The sequence below is a fragment of the Mus pahari genome, chromosome 13 (genome assembly GCF_900095145.1).
Source record: "Mus pahari chromosome 13, PAHARI_EIJ_v1.1, whole genome shotgun sequence".
NCBI lineage: Eukaryota > Metazoa > Chordata > Mammalia > Rodentia > Muridae > Mus > Mus pahari.
Window position 1 is genome coordinate 75,919,101 of NC_034602.1, and position 22,103 is coordinate 75,941,203.

The 22,103-nt window shown below is 38.9% G+C and overlaps 1 protein-coding gene across 1 annotated transcript; it reads right to left on the reverse strand.

The window, feature by feature from the left end:
- Positions 1–2,353: 2,353 nt before the first annotated feature.
- Positions 2,354–17,990, reverse strand: LOC110330919 (transmembrane protease serine 11B-like protein). Its single transcript, XM_021211229.1, has 10 exons — positions 17,909–17,990; positions 14,930–15,045; positions 10,869–10,987; positions 10,709–10,776; positions 8,326–8,483; positions 7,637–7,675; positions 6,331–6,505; positions 4,904–5,163; positions 4,305–4,447; positions 2,354–3,446 (listed from the first exon to the last, which is right to left on the reverse strand). The coding sequence occupies exons 1-10, from the start codon at positions 17,914–17,916 to the stop codon at positions 3,285–3,287; spliced, it is 1,248 nt and encodes a 415-aa protein (XP_021066888.1). The 5' UTR covers positions 17,917–17,990; the 3' UTR covers positions 2,354–3,284.
- Positions 17,991–22,103: the final 4,113 nt, after the last annotated feature.

Consider the following 22,103-nt stretch of genomic DNA (forward strand, 5'->3'; position numbering starts at 1 on the left):
AAAATGCTGATTAAGGATTTTATTTTCCAAGATTACTAGATTGAAGTCACTTGACTGTAGAGATTTGTGCCTCATATAAAATGTACTGGGCTCATTTCCAGGAACTGTGGCACGAGATGGCTAGGCCATTTTCCCTCAAAAAGCATGGTCCTACAGACACAATATGCCTATCTATCTTCCTTTCAATCTCTGATGCTGGCAACTCCCTCCCTGACCCCACTGCTACTTCTAGAAACACCTTAGTCCCTGCCTCACCTCTCTTCCAACACCCACAAATGTCATTGTATATGACTGTCTCTGTTGCTAACAAGCTCAGGGTATCACATTATTCCATCACTATCACCCCCAGGCCTTTCTTACAGACCCTCTCTAGTTTCTCATTTCCACCAGGATGGTGGGCACAGGAAACCATGGGAATCTCTTGAATTGGAAAAAAAAAAGAAAAAGAAAAGAAAAAAAAAAAAAGGAAAAAGAAGCCAGAATGCCTGGGATGTAGCGAGAATGTATATCCAGACTAATCCCAGGGAGAACAGTAGCCTTCCAAGGACCAGAGGCTCTGCGTGTGAGCCTGAAGCTGGCTTTGGTATCTATCTGTATGTTCTGGGCTCTAAGGCTCTGACTTTCACCTCTGCAGTTTCTTGAAGAGTCACTTCTTAGATCAATTAAGAGAGCTGAAACTCACCAGGAAGATGAGGGGTCACATTAGGAAGCTCCTCAGGCAAGAGGACTCCAATATAGGCTAGTGTGCTCACTTTCAAGTGAGAATAGAAATACTGGCCTGCCTCACCGCCCACAAGAAGAAGGAAAAGCCAGCCTACTTAATGGTATCTCTCTTAAATAAACATGCCACCAATCAAACTGTTACTGAATATAAAGATCTTCCTTTACTTTAATTAGGATAAACCATATATTTTTGTTGAATTCAGATAAAATTTTTTAGAGAGTAAAAACAAAGAAAGGACATTTATTGGTGTGCAAAAATAAAATTTGTAGTATCAAGTTACATTTAAATTTTACTTTGAATTTTCTACTTTTCTACTTTTCTCAAGTTAACTGAATACATGTTGTCTCCTTTATTTTTTATTTTTTTAATTAGATATTTTCTTTATTTACATTTCAAACATTATCCCCTTTCCTAGTTTCCTCTCCAAAAATCCCCTGTTCCGCTCACTCCTCCCCCTCCTCCCCAACACACTCCCTCCCACTTCCTGGCCCTGGCAATCCCCTATAGTGGGGCATAGAACCTTCACAAGACCAAGGGCCTCTCCTCCCATTGGTGGCTGACTCGGCCATCCTCTGGTGGAATCACCATCCCTGACCTCAAGCTGTACTACAGAGCAATTGTGATAAAAACTGCATGGTACTGGTACAGCGACAGACAGGTAGATCAATGGAATAGAATTGAAGACCCACACACTTATGGTCACTTGATTTTTGACAAAGGAGCTAAAACCATCTGTCTTAGTCAGGGTTTCTATTCCTGCACAAACACCATAATCAAGAAGCAAGTTGGAGAGGAAAGGGTTTATTCAGCTTACACTTCCACATTGCTATTGATCACCAAAGGATGCCAGGACTGGAACTCAGGCAGGTCAGGAAGCAGGAGCTAATGCAGAAGCCATATAGGGATCTACTTACTGCTTGCTTCCCCTGGCTTGCTCAGCCTGCTCTCTTATAGAACAAGACTACCAGCCCAGAGATGGCACCACCCACGAGGGGATGTCCCCCCTTAATCACTAATTCAGAAAATGCCCCACAGCTGGATCTCATGGAGGCATTTCCCCAACTGAAGCTCCTTTCTCTGTGATAACTCCAGCTGTGTCAAGTTGACACAAAATTAGCCAGTACACCGTCCATTGGAAAAAAAGACAGCATTTTCAACAAAAGATGTTGGCTCAACTGCGGTTAACATGTAGAAGAATTGGAATTGATCCATTCTTATCTCCTTGTACTAAGGTCAAGTCTAAGTGGATCAAGAAACTCCACATAAAACCAAAGATACTGAAACTTAAAGAGGAGAAAGTGGGGAAGAGCCTCGAAGATATGGGCACAGGGGAAAAATTCCTGAAGAGATAATCTTTTTAAATATATTATATAGAGAGATTTCCACAGAAATCTGTATCGAAGCTGAAGAATTACTGTACTTATTTTCTATAACTTAAAACATGTCTAATTTTATTGGTGGTGAGAAACTCAGAGTGACTGAAGACCTGGTGAGTGCATCCATAACAAGAGGTTGTGATTCATTACCTGTTTTCAGAGTAGGTCAGGTCACAGTCACAGCCTTCCGCAAAGCTCTGACATGGAAATAGATCCCTTATGCTCCAACCCAACCTTTGGTAGGTAAAGGTTGTACTCTCCCCTCACACAGTCTGCTAAATCACCGCAGTCGACACCATGCTTCCACAGCTACGAAGTCTATACGACAAAACCTAAGAACCTTTTGTACTGAAATAGTAATAATGTAGACTGATAAACCAGGGCACAAATACTATTTTACCAGTATTTTGGTGGGAGTACTTTCTTGGCTAAAGGCTTCCTGAACCAAGAAACTCAAGGTCTCTAATTTTGTCTTGTTTAGTTTGATTAAAAGCTTACAATATTCTCTTAGGGCTCTAATTCTCTCAAAATAACATATATATATATATATATATATATATATATATATATATGGCATGTAAAGTATTGAGTGGGAATGACTCCATGGTTAAGAAATCTGGCTGTTCTTTCGATAGACCTAGGTTTAATTCCTAGCACCTATACGGTGGCTCATATGGTCTGTAACCCCACTCCCAGAGGATACAACTCCCTCTTCTGACCTCTAGGCATATATATGGTACAGGAAAAAACACCTATACACCCAAAATAGTAATGTTTAAAACTAGCTTAGGCCTTGCTCCGTGATTAAGCATGAAAGTCTAAGGACTAGAAATGGGATCCCCAGGATGCTCATAAATACCTGGTGGGCATAGAAGCCTGTCTGTCCTTCCATCCTTAGAAGACACAAATAGGAGGTTCTAACAGCAACATGACTTGTAAGACAGTATATATCTGAGAGCTCTTGGTTTGTTCAAGACCCTGTCTCATTAAAATTATTGAGGATGATTCTTAATAACAGCTTATGCATCTACTTACAAGCACATTTACGTATATGAGCACAAACACACATTTACCCACACATGTGCAAAAACACACAGAGACACATATACAATGGGAAGGAATAAAAAATTGGATGTTCAGTGATAGTGTATGATCTGCATTCATTATTAGAAGATGATTTTCTACTAGATACCAGTTTTGGAGGCAATCCAGTCACGGTAGGAAGTTACTCTCATATAGACCCCTGGCTTGTTGACTCTGCCACATTCATGTCCCCAGCTCACTATCCCAACAAGGTACCAAATATCTCGAGAATTGGGATGAACTAGTGGTCCTCCGGAGTCACCCTAAAAAAAAAAAAAAAAAAAAAAAAAAGAACATTTATCATTTTGACAGGTTCCTCTTAGACAATTTCTCTACAGGCAAAGATGTTTCAGATGAAGTTGTGAATTATTGGTGCTCAATAGAGATTGAGGATAGGGGAGAGGTGTATGGTTTAAATCCCTATACACCCCTAACCACCATTAGTACTGGTCAAATATATTCCCTGCTTCCCTTTTGTGAGTATGAGAATTTGAAAGTACGATCTAAGAAGTTACAAGCTAGTTCTTAGGAAAGATTTTAAGGGATACAGTGGAGTGTGCTTAAAATTTAGACTTTTGTAGCTGAGAAAAACAGCCAGAACTGTAGGCATGAGAGGGATAAGAAAATAAGAGTAATTTGGGGATGGCCCAAATATCTCCTAGACTTAACTTTTTCTGATCTACAGTTAAGAGGATACATTGTAATTTGGGACAACCCAGAATTTTGCATATTTCTACCACATAGTAGCTCTGCTGCAATATATTATGTAATATATAATACATAATGCATATAATGTAATATAATCTTCCTCTGCCTCCATTTTCTTATTTATTAAATGAGAAAAATAGTACTTTTATCACACAGTTCTCATGAGAATTAAATGAATTAATACTTGTGAATGACCAAGGACAGAACTCAACTCAGAGAAAATATATCATCAGTGTTTGTTAAACACTTATATACATAGGCTACCTATGGGCATTAATCACTTTAAACAGTTTCTGACAGGAAGGCCAACGTACACCTAAATGAAGAGCAAAATGATCTCCTCAATTATGAGCTTAACAAAAGGATAGTTGTTTATACACTCTGTGGTCCTTGTGAATGGTTTCCAGACTTACCTGGCAAGCATCGATACTGCCTTCCAAGTAGCCAGCACAGAGCATTGTGTCCACTATCCTGCCTCCATAAGCTTCTTCTGAATTGCAAGTATTTGTGTCAATAATTTTAATAGACGCTTTCTGAAGTAACAGTGGGGATTTACCTAAAGGAAACCAACATGTCAGTAAAACAGCTTCCGAGACCCTGATCAGAATGGACACTGACTTTAAGCTTCTATGCATATGAACCTTTATTAACTCTTGCCTTGGTTTTAGGATAAACACACCCACTTCTCTCTCCCCAAACTAATAAAAGCAATGTTCAAAATATTCATTAGAAACACCTTTCAAGTGTTGCCAATTTTTCCCCTTCCTACATAACTAGTCCAGAATCTTTTCTATTAGTTTCTACAGGACAGAGAGTTTCTATACCTAAACTGGCATCCTTTGAATATTTCAAACCACAGCAGTTTGCAAGGTCCTGTGCAATGCTCCCTGAGAGATGATCTGAAGGGACTGGACACCCAGAGCTGAAATGGTGCCTTCCACACAGTACTCAGGTAATGGAATGTTCACACTGCCCTTGAGTCTCTTACACTGAGCTCGGCCATTCAACTCACCGTTGTAAGAAAATGATCCCCATCCTGTAACAACGACTCCTTCACCCGGTGGAAAAATCTGGGTGGATTCCGGAAGACAAACCCGATGTACATCATTACTGAATGAAACTTTTTCAGTGAGCTTTATAACTGCGACGTCATCATGATGTTCCCCCTTCACGTAATCTTCATGAATAATTATCTCTTGAACAGAATGCTGCATGTAGGCTGGGGTTACTCTAGTGCCAAAGCTGACAGTGAAGTTTTTTGGATTATTTGTCCTGAGGAAACAAAAAAAAACATATTTTTGTACTTATTTTAGGTTACAGAAAGGCTACATTTTATAGTACATTGCAGCATGTACTATACCACAAGCTTTTATGACATCAATATTTCCTTGCATTATAACCCATTGCAATGATACCTGATTTTTCATTTTTTTCTGACTTATTTTGTATGTCTAAGTGTTCTGCTTGCATATATGTATGTCTATGCACCACATGTATATCTTGAACATGAAGGTGAGAAAATGACATTGTATCCCCTGTGACTGTAGTTACAGACAACTGAGTGTGGCCATATGGGTGCTAGGAACCAAACCTAGTTCCTCTTCAAGTAATTTTAATTGCTGATCCATTTCTCCAACCTCATATAATTTGATTTTTAAATTCATTTTTAAAGCATCTTGCTTGAGTCTCTTCAGTGTACATTAGATAGACTTTTAAAAGCTGAAGTTTAATGCAAGTTGGGTATTCAGACAGGTAATTATAAATTCTTAATGTCTGCCCATATATTTAATGAGACCAATAAATATGGGGGCATAAACCTCCATACTTAAGAAAAAGGAAGTTTCTACTTTTAGGGAAAACAGCGTTTTAGACTGAGCCATATTTGCTTAGATGTTGGTAGGTATGTGATAGGATGGAGGAAGGGAAGAGATGCAATGTAGAATTTAAACAACTGCAGGTGGTTTAGAATCTGAAGTATACAGTGATGAGGAAATAAGACTCATGTAAGAAATAAAACTATCAAAAATGAATGGCATAAGCCGGGCGTGGTGGCGCATGCCTTTAATCCCAGCACTCGGGAGGCAGAGGCAGGCGGATTTCTGAGTTCGAGGTCAGCCTGGTCTACAAAGTGAGTTCCAGGACAGCCAGGGCTATACAGAGAAACCCTGTCTCGAAAAAGAAAAAACAAAACAAAACAAAACAAAAAAAACAAAAAACAAAAACAAAAAAACAAAAAAAAATGAATGGCATAAAAATCAATTAAAAAAACGTAATGGCTCTTCCTATTTTTAAGTGGTGAAGTAGGAAAGGCTGAGATAGGCTTACCAGTAATTTTCTTTTCAAACCAGGACTCTTGTGAGGATGGAAAACAATTTGCCTACGACAAGAACTGTCCAGCTCCTTGGGTTTCCCTGACCTTAGAGAACATGATGATCTTACCCTTGAAAACAATGAGCTGCTGTTAGCAGAAATCTTTCGCCGATCAGGGATGCCCCACAGTAGTGTTTCCCATTCACTCTGAGACTTGCTTGCCATGGCCACTCTCCTTTGTGAGCAGTGGAACCTCCCGTGATTCTGTCATAGGTTGCAGACATTCTTGGTCGTCTCCCACAGCCTTCAGAAGTGGTCCGTTTGATTTCATTGAAAATAGAAAGATTTTTTTTTTTTTTTTTTGGCGACAATGCAGAAAGTGAACTACTTTCTCAGCAGTTCTGGTTATCTCTGATGCTGTCAGCACCCAGCACTAGATAGAAATAGAATCATCCACAAAGGAAGGGCCAGCCAGCATCTCCAGCAGTCTCTCTCTCTCTCTCTCTCTCTCTCTCTCTCTCTCTCTCTCTCTCTCTCTCNCTCTCTCTCTCTCTCTCTCTCTCTCTCTCTCTCTCTCTCACACACACACACACACACACACACACACACACACACACAAGACTGGCCTCTTCTTTAAAAAAAAAAAAAGATATATTTATTTCATGTATGTGGGTACATGCTATCTTCAGACACACCAGAAGAGAGCATCACATGCCCATTACAGCTGGTTGTGAGCCACCATGTGGTTGCTGGGAATTAAACTCAGGACCTCTGGAAGAGCAGTCAGTGCTCTTAACCACTGAACCATCTCCCCAGCCCCCAAGAGTCTCTCATACAGTATCTTTAACCCATGGAGAATAGGTAAGTTGTGGAAGGCAAAGTCGTGGTTAACCCATGGGTTCTTTCTGCCACTAGACTGCTGGACTTAAATCCTGAGCTTATCATTTAAGAACTGGATGAATCCAGGCAAGTATTGTACTTCATTTTTCTATTTATTTATTTATTTATTTATTTATTTATTTATTTATTTATTCCATATTACTACACTATTGCTCTGCACTTCTTTTATTTATTTATTTATTTAATATCTATGACTACACTATTGCTCTCTTCAGACACACCAGAAGGGGGTATCTGATCCCGTTACAGATGGTTGTGAACCACCATGTGGTTCCTGGGAATTGAACTCAGGACCTCTGGAAGAGTAGTCACTGATCTTAACCACTAAGCCATCTCTCCAGCCCAAGTTTTGCACTTCTTTGTGCTTCTGTGCCATCATCTCTGAGATGTAATTCTAACCAAACCCCTCTGTGGAGCACTCTGAAGATTGTGTGAGTTATTATTGCATGTAAAATTTATTGTTCCCTTCTGTAACAATCTTGACTGTTGTGGTTTAGATTACCTCATATTTCACTGGAAAGTGATTTGAACTTACGGTTGTTGATAATCTTCTCAGCATCAACCTTACTGATTTCTGAAATAGAACCAAAAGTTCACAGTAAATTTAAGCGGGACAGTGGAGATAGCATTTCTCACAGACCAGAAGTGATTGGACATCCAAAACAAAGTATCATAGAGAGAAAAGAATTAGTTTATTGGAATTTTTCTTCTGCTACATCTACATTTGAACATATTGCATTAAAGTGCCATCTTTAGACTTCCACTTGAGAAATTACATTTTCATTATCTGGCGCTAATGTTTTCATTAACATCATCTAATGTCAAAAATCGGGACTATCTCCTCTTGAAAAAAGATTAAGTTCCATAAGTGAATCTGATTCATGTCAGTATATAAAAAGAACTACTAAAAAGTAATAACTATTAAAAGTGCAAATCTAGTGTTAATTTGCATACATCAATGAAATATAAACAAAACACACCATCACTTACAATGTTTGCTAAATGTATTAATATCTAGTGTAGAAGAAGCAACTGTCCCTTTTGTTCTAAGCAACCACAAAATGTAGCATTACTAGGAAAGGAATGAAAGAATGAATTTTCTCTGATCTATGATAACATTCATTTAAAATTATACTAAAGGTAGTCTTTATACTTGGAGTTTATGACATGTCCTAGGCACAAAATGATAAAATAGCATTGTGCTCATCCAATAGGTGTGCTTACCCATGAGCTTTAGAGACCCAGGATCTGTAGTCAGGGATTCTGAGTTCTCCAGCATCTGACGTAAGATGCTTTCAATTCTCCTTCTTAGGTTTTCCTTGTTTGACCAGGAGTCCTTAAACACCAGCCATATATGTGCTGTCACGCTGTTGTTATCAGGACTGGAGACAACATAAAGTTTTCAGACAGTGTTAAAGCTTACATTTCCTTCTTTACTCTTTCTTATCTTGATTCTGTTCCCTCTCTGTGTACAATAACATCACTCGAGATGAAGCTTTTAGTCTGCCATATGTTTACATGTATGTGTCAATTGAAGATGCAAAGCTCTGCTGTGCATTTTGGAGTTCTATATACCTTTCAGAAACATAACTAGCCTGAGGTACCAAGGAAAGATGATCACCGAAGAACTGAGTGTTATCTCTGCATTTGACAATCACTTGTTGAGCAATTGCCGTAGATGTGCAACTTTGCTGAATTTCACTGAGTGATGACTAAGGCTCAGTTGCTACCTTCTAGAAATTTTCAGACTTTTATGAGAGATAAGGTATGTGTGAAAAGAACTATAACAAATGAGGCAGAAAAAGTAAGACATTTTTTACTAGAAGTATTTGGAGGAGTTACACATCATTTTTACTTAAAGTGTTAATGAAAAGTTCATGTAAACATTAATATACAATGGACATTAAAGTACTTTTATTTATATTTCATCATCAAACTGAAATTTTCATCAAGCTGGGATTAAGAGAGCTATATCACATAATAGCCATTGGTAATGATATCAATTAGCATTTATTGGTTAGTGCTATGTTACAGATTCTTTGTTGTTACATTTATTATTGTATGTTTTATCATCTCTTCTTATCTACAGTAAGAATTTTGTGATCTGGTTTCATAAACAACGTTATTAACTCAATATCTTAGAGATTATGTAATGTATTCAGGAGTATACCACTACCAAAGTAGGAATTTTATTCAGTGAAGGTGATAGACCCTATACTCTACTCTGTATTCTTTACGTTATAAAGTGTTGTCCTATGCCTAGTTACTCAGTCTCTAAGAGATTGGACTTAGATGTCGAAAGGCTTTAATGCTAGCCAGTGCACAGCAACAGTGACAAAACATACAACTGACCTGGAGATAATTTGACTATGATGTATAAGGCAGCCTTGTGTGGCTTGGGAAAAGAGTAACAAGTTAAAAGACTGAACAATGGACATATGGGTATCACTTATGATCCCTGGGGACAGTGTCTGGAAGGAGCCTCAATAATGTATGTATAAACTAATAATTTCTATAGCATACTTAGTTCATATTAATTTGGTGTGTGTAGTATTACTTGCCAAAGAGAAACACGCATGTCCTATGACCTCTTCTTCACTTTGTCTGGAATCTTGCTACCTACAGACACCTTGAATTCAATCCATGGCTAAAAAACCAAAACAGAAACACATACATGTGCACATGCACACTGTGTTCAGTCACCTCAGAGAGGTACATAGGTCCTTCAACTTTAGTTTTCCATTTTGCCCCAATAATAAAATTAACCCAATGTTAATGCTAGTGGGAGCCTTAATCTATTCTGGGTTTGGCAATTCTAGGAGTCACATGAATCCAAAAAATGCAGAAGAAAGGTAGACATTGGTGGCATTGATAAAAGTAAAACAATGTTTGTCTTCATTTGAAATATGTTTATAAATCTGAGATACACATAAAAAAGAAACATGTTTATGTGCAAATATTTTGATGTATATTATCTTCTGATTTTGTATACACGTCTATGGCAAAGGCAAGAAAGCTGTTGTCACTGATATTTCATAACACAGGGAAAGATCAACTGGTCATGTGACTCTTAAGGCTCTGGGACCATTAAAGGATAAAATCTAGGCTCATGTTATACTGTCCCTATTCTGAGATTTCCTCTGCTATACTTTGCTGCTTAATCTCATGTGCAGGGAACACTTTTTTTTAATGGTTCATGGAAGCCTTTTGTGGCATCAAAGCCTGGTACATATGTGATTCTACTCTGTTTAGAACAGTTTCAAAAGACTTTCAACTGACTTTCAAGTAGAAAGACAGAAGAAACATATAGAATCTATATTTTTATACTCATTAATACAACTAACGGAAGATGATCAAATGTTTGACTTGGAAACCATCGAACAGTTCCCTTAAACCTAATAACTTAACCACATAAGCACAAGATTTATTTTGGTGTCATATTAAACAATTAGGCTGACATGTATGATAGTGTCAGTGCTTAGTCATTTTTGGCAATGACTGTGACATATCAGAAGATTCTAGAATCATTCTCCCTGGAGCACTTGAAGAATAATAATATATATGATGGCTTTATCTCTTTTTCTGATTATTAACGATAGTTACTTACACCAATGTGATGATCTGAGAGTTGATATATTGTTTGTAAATGTTAGAACTCTGAAAGGCATCAACCATCTGTTAAGAGAGAGAACATAGAGTTCAACATCAAATTTCAATAATATATTTATACTTTAAGCAGTTAATAAATACAAGAAAATCCAGCTTACTTTAATCTCGAGGATTTTACTGAGGTAATTACTTTCTAGTGATGTCTCCCTTTCATAATTTCTGTCATATGGAATATTCAGCACTTTAAAACCACCTTGATAGTAGTAGATCTTGTTTTCTGTGAGATAAAAATTATCCAAGCACTATTTAAATTAAATGTACTTCAAAGCAAGACTCAGATTGTATAATAACACAAAGCTCATTAGATATTGATCACCCCTTATGATTAGTATTTCTGCAACAACTGAGGAAATCATCTTGGAGTTGTAGAAAATGGTTTTAAAACCAATAATAGAAAACACATACTCAGAGAGAGAATTACAAAGAATAACATATTTTATCTTTGTATGTATGTGTGCGCATACACATGAATAATTTGTGTGTCTGATGTACATGTGTGCATGCATATAAGTGTGTGAGAGGTGGGGTGTGCAAGTGCCACTACACACGTGTGAAAGTCAAAGGACAACCTCAGGAATAAGTCCTTACCTTCTATATTACTTGAGACAAGGTCTCTTTTGTTTGCTACAGTCTATGGCTGGATAACTGGCCTGTAAGCTTCCAAGGGTTCTCTTATAACAACCTCCCTTCTTCCCACAGGAGTAACTATGATTAAAGGTGTGCATTACTGCATCTGGCTTTGCTTGGGTTCTGGAGTCTAACCCCCTTCCTCAAATTAAGAGGTGTGATAGTTTGTATATGCTTGGCCCAGGGAATGGTACTATTTGGAGGTGTGGCCTTGTTGAAGTCGGTGTGGCTTTGTTGGAGTAAGTGTGTCACTGTGGGCGGGGGCTTTGAGACCCTACTCCTAGCTGCCTGGAAGTGAGTCTTCCACTAGCAGCCTTCAGATGAAGACAATCAGAATTCTCTGCAACATGCCTGCTTGGATGCTGCCATGCTCTTGCCTTGACAATAATGGACTGAACCTCTGAACCTGTAAGCCATCCCCAATTAAATGTTGTCCTTATAAGAGTTGTCTTGGTATGTGACATCTGTCTAGAAAACCATCCATTCATCTAGGTTTTCCAGTTTTGTTGAGTATAGGCTTTTATAGGAGGATCTGATGATTTTTTTGAAGTTCCTCCTTTTCTGTTGTTATGTCTCCCTTTTCATTTCTGATTTTCTTAATTTGGATACTGCTTCTTGGCCCTATTTAGTTTGGCTAGGGTTTTATCTATCTCGTTGAATCTTTCAAAGAACCAGCTTTTGGTTTTGCTGATTCTTTGTATTGTTTTCTTTGTTTTTATTTGGTTGATTTCGGCCCAGAGTTTGACTATTTCCCCGACTTCTACTCCTCTTGGGTGAGTTTGCTTCTTTTTGTTCTAGAGCTCTCAGGTATGCTGTTAAGTTGTTAGTGTAAGATCTCTCCAGTTTCTTTACCGGGGCACTGAGTGCTATGAGCTTTCCTCTTAGCACTGCTTTCATTGTGTCCTATATGTTTGGATATGATGTGCCAACATTTTCATTAAATTCCAGGAAGAGGACTGCTGGGTCTGTGTTCATTCAGAGATGATACACCTAACCCCCAAGAGACTGGAGGCCCCAGGGAGTTTAGAGGTCAGGTGGGGTGGGGGTGGGGATATCCACATGGAGACAAGTGGGTGAGGAGGAGGTATGGGATGTGTAACAGTCGGAGAGTGGATGGGGGGAATAAAATATGGGGTGTAAAAAAACAATAAAAAAGAAAATAATAATACTATTATATAGAAGAAAGAGTTGCCTTGGTCATGGTGTCTGATCACAGCAGTAAAACCCAAACTAAGACAGGAAGCAAATTCCTTACCAACTGAGCAAATCTACTCAGCCTTAAGGATAGGATCTTGAATAAGACAGAAAGAACTGTATACTATAATGACTTCTGCTTGAATAACCAGTTGCCAGACTATAGATTTTTAAAGTTATTATTCATTGAGTATTACTATTAGATGATACTATAGAAAAATCTTAAGAAGTATACTAATTTTTCAAGAGAAATATAGTCTCACAGTAATTAGGTAACTAACCTAATATAGTCTATTAAGAAGGACCAATGATAAAAACTCCATCATCTGAATGCAAGGCATACAGATAATATATTACATTATATTCCTCAACTTTCACAGATACTAATCTTACATATATATATTATCTTTAAAATGATAAAGATCAACAAAATAACTGACAACAAATGTCAGGCTATAAAGGGAAAGGAGCTCTCATTCACTGCTGCTGAATGCAACTTGGTACAGTAATTCTGGAAATCAGTTTGGAAAATTCTCAAAAAAGAAAATCTACCACATGATCCAGCTTGAGCACTCCATGGCATATGCCCAAAGGGGTCCATATCCTATTCAACAGACCCTTGCAAAACCATGATCATCACTGTATTCACAGTACCTAGGAAATGGAAGAGATCTAGGAAATACTATCCCATGTGGGGTGACTCAGAAAGAACCAGGAGGACACAAGCCACGTATTCTCTCTCATCTGATGTCCCTGGCTCCAAATCTTCAGATGCTAGTATACAACACAGAATAACCTTGGATACCAAGCGAGCATATTGGTGACCCCCAAAAAGATTCTCTTTTCAGAGAATGAAGACATCACAGACAACCACATTGGATAAAATAAAGAGATCAACAGATCACAGAAAACCAACTGGATTACATATATCTCTATCACAGCTCTTGCAATCACAGCTCAAAGATGGAAGTCTGCAGTCTTAGAAATGGCTCCATACAAGACCTACACGGGTCTACATGAAATGGGATCTTAGAGCTGAGAGAAGTGGGCACATGCCCCTATCCCTAACCCAGCAGCTATATCCATTTGATAACCACTTGCAATTGAAAATTAATTTTCTCCAAGGGAAAACAAAATACTCTTAAGGGTAGGTCACATGTCTAGCAGTAAACAGCCAGCACAGAATGAACTCCATAGCATCTTTGGAAGTTCCCTGCCTCGTGGTGTTAATTTAGGACTTTTTTTTGAAACCCTAATGACCCTTTGCCATATACATTATGATTTTTGGCTTTGTGTTTTTATGTGATTCCTGTGGGTGTAAATGTCTGTGTCTCTGCATCTATTGACACTTCTTGTACTTTTCCTTTGGCCTTTTTTCGTTTGCTTATTTGTTTATATTCTACTATTTTTGATTTGTTTTTTCTTTGTTTTATTTTATTATTTTCCCTTGGATGTCAATTGTTTTCTAATGCAAACAGAATATACAGTATGAAAAATAGCTATTTGTAATAAAGGGAAATAAAAAATGAAGTGGCTGCAAAAACAAGACTTGGAAGAATGGCAATGTCAATGGACATATTAACACAAAGACATTTTCATGGGTCTCCACCCCTGGACAAGGACTATAGAGGACTATAGGCAGCAAACTGATGACAGTTGGAGAGAATTAGCCAATCTCAAGGATAAACGCCTTTATTGATCATCCAATACACAGTGGAAACCATATACATACCGCCAACAAAGACAGGTGTGACAGGTTGTTATTTTTATACTTCGGTGCACACACATGTGTGTGGGGTTATGTGTGTGCAACAATAATAATCGAAGAAAATGAGGCTATCATAAAAGTGGGAGGCATAGGAAGGGCTGAAGAGAAACCAGCTGGGGCAGGTTGGAGGGAGGAAAAAAAATGGGGTAAAGTGATATGGTTTTATTTAAATAAAAAAAAGTCCAAGCTCAACATTTTTAATCTATTTAGAAGAATTTCTATATTGTCTTTCTTATTAATAACTGACTAGCTCAAATGTCAATATCCCTTAAATTCTCTTCTTCACATAAGTAACTATAAAACTTTAATTACACAGTGACAAAATACGACATAGTAGAATAAGTTATTTTGCTTATCTCATTTGTGTCTAAATCGATATTCATTCTTTTATCTGTGTGTAGGAGAATTGTTTCTATAGTACAAGATTTGCAAATGCTAGTGATACTTTCTTGCAGGGTCAGGGGTCCCCAATAGTGGGAGATAATTCATATATTGCAATTGCTTTGGTATATCTCACAGAAATTTAAATAAACAGCACAAAAAGACAAACTAAGACAAATGCATACCAACCTACTGCCAGAAAGTGAACTAAGAGTCCAATAATTAGCCCAAGGGCTGCCAGCGCTCCAAGCACACCGAGGATGATTAGCCATGGTGGGAAAGATTTGCGGGATGCTATGACTGGTCTGCAAATGGAGGGCATGAAAAATATATCGTAAAACATATATATATCTGTATTATGTTACTCTTGCTGCCTATAAAAGCATCACAATTAGGTACAGAAACATTAAAAGACAAAGAAGAATGGGGGTAAGAAGTCAGCATGATGGCTCAGCGGGTAAAGGTGTTTTCCTGCAGAGCCTCATGACTTGAGTTTTATCTCAGGAGTCCACATGGTGGAAGGAGAAAGCTGAGTCTTTTGGGCTGTCCTCCAATATGCACTTATATAGCATGGTATGCTCACACACACATACACACACACACACACACACACACACGCACACGCACACGCACACGCACACACATGCACACGCACGCATGCACGCACAAATGAAATGTAAAATTTTTTAAGAAAATGAATGAGGGGAAAAGATAAAAAGTGTTTTCCTTAAATGTTACACTATGAAAATGTTTCTCTCTCTTCCTATCTCTACACTATAAAAGTATTTTTGCGTCTCTAGCTGCATATGTAGCAGAAGATGGCCTAGTTGGCCATCATTGGGAAGAGAAACCCCTTGGTCTTGCAAACTTTATATGCCCCAGTACAGGGGAATTCCAGGGCCAAGAAGTGGGAGTGAGTGGGTAGGGGAGCAGGGGCGGGGGGAGGGTATAGGGAACTTTTGGGATAGCATTTGAAAGGTAAATAAAGAAAATATCTAATAAAAAAAGAAAAGATAAATAAAAAATAAAAAAAAGTATTTTTTGCAGAATATGGTTGTTGCTGTTATATCTACTATAAGGGAAATCCATTTCTTTCCCATTATCAATGGAAAGAAATAGAGTTTGTGTCCATCAGAAAAGATGTCAGTCCAGATAGGAGGGGAGAAGAGAAATACTTTAGAAAAATTGTACGGCTAAGATTGTCTAAACACTTTGAAGTACGATTATGTGCCAATATTATTACGTCCTTACGCACAGTACATGTGAAAATGTCAAATTCTATCCTGGAGGGGCGCAGTGTCTATCCATCTTATTAGCTTATTGTTGTGGTCTAAGTAAATCTTTTCTATAAAAGCATGTAACAGTAGATCTACAAGTTAGGTGTGTATTATGTCTCAAGCAACCTATGTGGTTGAAAGCCTTGGACAGAGTTGAGATTAGAATCTGCAGAAATTTATCAGAAAAAAAAAATATCTGGGCAGACAGTCTAGGGAGAAGAAATAACATGTGAAGCTCAAATCATGACTGATGGCTGGTAATTTAGTTTCTCTGCACCACGCTGAGTCATGAATCTTACTCTCAAAGAGATAATGTGGATTCTGACCACGTCAAACCACACAAGGTTCTGTGGACACACCAGTCCCTACAAATCCACGTCATTGTTACACACGCTGGACTTGTGGTCTGATACATTCACCTCATATTCCCCCAGTGACCTGTCACTCCAACATCACCTTTCCATTCTGGCTCTTTTTCTTCATTGGCATCTTCTATCATGTCCAAACTTTCTGTGGTCTCACATTGAGAATATTTTTTTTTAATTTTTACATATGATTCCCTTTATCTCTCATCATTAGCACCCTGGAGCCTAGGGCTATTGTTTTTATACTTTGATCATTGTCCAGAACCTAGCATCACAGATATTTGCGAAACAAGTCGATGAATGAAACCAGGCAGAACAACCATTATCTTGTGAGTGAGATATAGCTAGCAAAGGGATACAGACCATTTGGGACTTGTATTTTTATCCTCTTAAAGCTAATAACAGGAGAGCTTATACTGCTTAGGAAGAAAAACACCAGCAGGCAGCATCCATGACCATAACTGAAAGAAGAGAAAAAAACGACAGGTGGGGACATCCAGAGCTGAGATTATTTTATTATAATCCTTGGGAGCAGAACAATGGGAATTTGGGTGGTGATATTGAGAAGGAGAAAAAAAAAAGGAACCATTTGAGAAAGTTTACAGACTTTACAGAGAGTTTACAGATATTTGCCAGAACTTGGGAACTATATTAATAAAGGGGAGGGATACATCTTATATGGGAGTGCAAAATGAAGCCAACAGGAGATCATTTAAGGATAAAAAAAAAAGTTTTTTAAACCTGGAGTTTGAAGGATTTCCAGATATCCAGTACACACCAGATATGCCATGCTGGTGCTTAACTGAGGGGCCACAACTGTGGATAAGAACTTAGCAAGCATCACATGCAGGAATTATAATTTCAAGATGTTTAGATATTTGTGCACCCCCTTCCCAATATTATGGTTTATTCTTTAATGCCTTTTAATTTGGATATAATAACTTGTACTTTAGAATTTGGTTGCTATCTTGCAAAAATAAGTGTTACTGTTTTTCAAGCTTGATCCCCTTCCCCAATTGTCTTATTTAAAGAGAAAGTTAAACTAAAAAAATATATATATTAAGATATACATTTACATCCATGGAATAGTAATACTGTGAAATCCAAGATAGTATATTCAATTCATGGTAGGAAGCCTGAACTTTTAAACCAATACAGAGACCATGCTCACACCTTTCCTAAGCACCATTGCGTATTTAACTCACGAGGAAATAAAATGTCTCTGCTGTTGCCTCTCTACTAGACAACAGTCACCACACAGTTGCCACATTTTTCACCCACTCGGTGTTAAGTTACACGCCCCTTCTTTGGAAGCACCCCTCAAACTAGGGCTTAACACCTGAGACGGCAAACACAAATGTGTGTTTGTGACAATATGTCTCCATGCCGAAGTTCCAAAGGGCTGTGAAATCACTATACACTCACCACCTAGACACAATAATTTTTTTGCCATAGTCCTTAAAATGAGACCCAAACGAAGGAGACAGTGAAATTCTATTCTGTCAGAAGGTTAGGCAAGCACTTACCTGTACATAGCGTGCTGATACACTGGTGGCTGATGTTAATGCAGAGGGAACTTCCGAACTCCTTATGTGTTGATAGTGGTTCTCTGGTAAATGTGCTAGCTACAAGGATATTTGAGATGTTAAGGGCTGGTACGATAGCAGAAAGACATTAAAAAGAAACTTGTTTAACAGGTGTGGTAACAACTGAGGATCTGCAGCTTAGAGGAAATATCAAAGATTGCCTTTGAATTGAAAAACCTAGACTACAAACAATGGGTATAACTTGGTCATCAGAAAGACCCACCCAAAACTACTGCCACACTAACGTGAATCAGCGCTCTGAGTCAGGAGCTGTCCATTCTCTCAGCACAGAGACTCTTCCCGGAGAGACTAAGGCGCATCTGACAAGTTACTGAGCTGTTAAGTCGTGTCTTTGAGGATAAACACTCTTATGAGAGCATACATAACTCATTTGAAATGTGCGTAACTTAGAGTCCCATGGGAATCAGTGAATGCCGTTATAGGGGTGAAATTACAGGTGAAAAAGTAGGGTTTAGAAAAACAAAGCACTTTGCTTTGATGATTCTTTGTATAGAAAATGGAACGAACTAAGCAGCTGAGAGATCTTTTCCCAAACAAAGTCATATTAGGTTTTTGAATGACACACAAAGTTCTTATAAAAACAGAGCTCAGGGAGCCATTTATGTATTTGTAATACAACTACCTTGGTGCTTGTGACAATTTTTGATGTCTTGAAGAACACATTTCTCTATCTTCTCATAAAGTTAGTATTTTATATACTTCCTGGAGTTTCATATTGTTTCCAGAAATAGTGAAATTCCCTTATACACTAATGGGAAGGACCAACAAATATAGAGTAGTGACTGTATACTTGAATAACAGATTTAACAGTGCTAGAAAAGAAATAAAGCCAGATAGTTGAGTAAAAAATGGAAAATGAGGTGGGTAGGGTGGCTAGCTATAGAGTCGTCAGATGAACCTAGAAGATGAAGCTTTGATCAAAGACCAGAATGATGAGGTAACTGCTGTGGTTTGTTGTACTATCACTTATATGTGACACTTTCATCTTTTAAAAAACAATTAATGGCTGAGACAATAACCTAAGTGATAATGTGTTTGTCATACAAGCATTAGAACCTGAGGTGGGAACTCCAGAACACACATAAAATCCAGACACAGCAGCATGCTTGTGACCTCAACATTAGTAGGGTGGGAACAGGTGGGTCCCCAGAGTCTCTTTCCTGCCAGCCTAGCTGAAATGGCACCCTCCGGGTTCAGTGAGAGACTGTGTCTCAAGATACGTTCTTCTACAGCATCTACAGCACAATCTCTCTTTATCCCTATAATAGCATGGTATAACAGAGAAGACATGACCTCTACTCCAGTGCCAGACTGAGTGACAACTAGCTGTTGGACATAAATCTTCTGACCTTGAGCATTCCGAGAAGTAAAGAAGTGTGGGCCAACAGGACCATGCTTGGGAAACTGTTGTATCGATTAACAAGTGCTTGTCACAGTGCCCAGGATCATTGTTTATTGTCTTGTTTTTTGTTGTTGTTGCTGTTTGTTTGTTTTTAGTTTTTTGGCGTAGGGTTCTCTGTGTAGCCTTTGCTGTCCTGGAACTGGTTCTGTAGACCAGGCTGGCCTCCAACTAGTGCTGTGCCTGTTTCTGCCTCTCTAGTGCTGTGATTAAAGATGTGTACCACCAATCACCCAGATTGTTTTGTCTGAACAGTGACAGCTTGAGTTTACTTTGCCCATTTCTTTTCTTTTAAATTTTTATTAGATATTTTCTTCATTTACATTTCAAATGCTATCCCAAAAGTCCCCTATACCCTCCCCCACCCTGCCCTGTTCCCCTATCCATCCACTCCCACTTCTTGGCCCTNGCGTTTCCCTGTTCTGGGGCATATAAAGTTTGCAAGACCAAGNGGCCTCTCTTCCCAATGATGGCCGACTAGGCCATTTTCTGCTACATACGCAGCTAGAGACACGAGCTCTGGGGGTACTGATTAGTTCATATTGTTGTTCCACCTATAGGGTTGCAGACCCCTTCAGCTCCTTGGGTACTTTCTCTAGCTTCTCCATTGGGGCCCCTGTGTTCCATCCTAGAAAAATAAGATTTTTGGAGAGCCTGGCACTTGGGAGGTGACGGCAAAATCATCATGAGCTCAAAGTCACCCTTGGATATATGATGAGATTGAGACTAGCCAAGGCTACATGAGACCCAGTCTGAAGCAACAAAAGCAAAAGTTTTAGTAACGTAAAGACTCTGTAAGAATGTATAGAAATGCATCCTCACACCTGGATAACTAAAGTTAGAATTGAGACAGCATCTTCTTAGTGCAGTTCACTGATCTAAAATTTAAAATAATTTGTCCATAACCCAGTGACTGTCTATCCTAGCACATATATTCAAATAGAAATACAAGAAGAAACTTGTTACAAAATCTCTACTAGTAACAAATGGAGACAAATTATTCAACAAGGAATGGTCAAATTAATCATCTTATGGGGCTGGGAAATGGTTCAGCGGTTAAGAGCACTGACTATGTACACTTCCAGAGGTCCTGAATTCCCAGCAACCACATTGTGGCTCACAACCATCAGTAATGGAATCTGATGCCCCTTCTGGTGTGTTGGAAGACACATATACAAATACTCATATACATAAATTAAACTAATTTTAAATTTTTTTAAAAAATTAATCATTTTATATCAGTACACGGAAAATTATTCAATGTTAATGGGAATGGAGTCTTATGGTATATTTGGTCTTATGGTTTAATACATCCATCCTCCATTCTAAGGTCCTCCCTCTTATGCAACAGAAACTGGGGATCTAAAGCCTATATCTCCCATAGTCACTTTCAATTAGGATTCTAGGTACAAACTAGGTTTCTTCTTTATTAGATGAAGCAGCCAAGAAGCCTTCAAATGTGGAGGTGAGACTTCTGTGGCTCTCCAGCAACAGATCTTTAGCTTGTGATGCCTTCTGAAGCTATGTTCACAAATTCACTCCCCGTTTTCCTGAGAAGCAGTTTGTGGACAGGAGGAAGTTATTGCTGATGGTATAGTTACGGGATCTTGTCTGTTGACTTCCGCAATAGCTTCCCACGGCACTCACTTCTGCTGTCCTGTGAGTCATCACTGGGACTCAATCCAGAGCCTCCACCTCCAGCCTTTCAAAAATTCTGGAGTTTTGAAATTTTCTTCAAAGTTCTTTCTACTGTACATGGTTTCCCTAATTTAAACAGTCTATCTGACTATCTGTCTGTCTGTCTATCTGTCTGTCTGTCTACCTCTGTTTTTCTCCCTGTCTGTCTCTTTCTCCATCTGTCTCTCGATCCCTGAATATCTCTCTCCCTGTCTGTCTGTCTCTGTCTCTGTCTCCCTCTCTCTCTCTGAGTGTGTGTGTGTGTGTGTGTGTGTGTGTGTGTGTGTGTGTGTGTGTAAACAGTTTACTTCCTATGGGTTTGCCATCCACTTCAGCTCCTTCAACCCTTCCTTCCTAATGCTTCTGAGGTTCCCGACCTCGGTCCAATGATTGGCTGTAAGTATCTACATCTGTCTTAGCTACTGATAGAGCCTCTCAGAGAACAGCCATGCTAGCACAACATGGCATCAGTAATAGTGTCAGGGTTTGTTGCTTTCCCATGGGATGGATCCCAAGTTGGACCAGTCACTGGTTGGCCTTTCTTTCAATCTCTGCTCCATTTTTTTTCTCTGCATTTCTCTTAGGCAGGAACAAATTTGGGTCAAATTTTTTGAAGGTGGGTTGGTATCCCCATCTCGCCATTGTGGGCCCTGTCTAACTACTGGAGGTGGTCTCTTCAGGTTCCATCTCCCCAATGATGGAATTTTGGCTAAGGTCACCCATATTGAGTCCTGAGAGCCTTCTCCATCCCAGGTCTCTGGGACTTTCTAGAGGTTTCTCCCAACCCCTGCCCCCGGCACCTACATATTTCCATTTATCTCCTGGCCGTCTGGGCTTCTCTTCTGTCTCCTCCATACTTGATCCTGCCCCCCTATTTTCCCTACTCCCTCCCCTCTCCCACCCTTGTCCCACTCCCTCTGCCTCCCATGATTATTTTGTTCCCCCTTCTAACTGAGATTGAAGCATCCTCACTTGGGCCTTTCTTCTTGTTTAACTTCTTGCAGTCTGTGGGGTTTATCATGGGTATTCTGTACTTTT

Bases quoted from the DNA above. Each gene is read 5' to 3' on its own strand.
- LOC110330919 (XM_021211229.1), bottom strand. The intron at 7,676-8,325 runs GTAAGCACACCT...GTTCTATTTCAG, and splicing joins TGGGTCTCTAAAGCTCATGG to AAATCAGTAAGGTTGATGCT. The intron at 3,447-4,304 runs GTAAGTCTGGAA...TTTTTTTTTTAG, and splicing joins GCAGTATCGATGCTTGCCAG to GGTGACTCCGGAGGACCACT.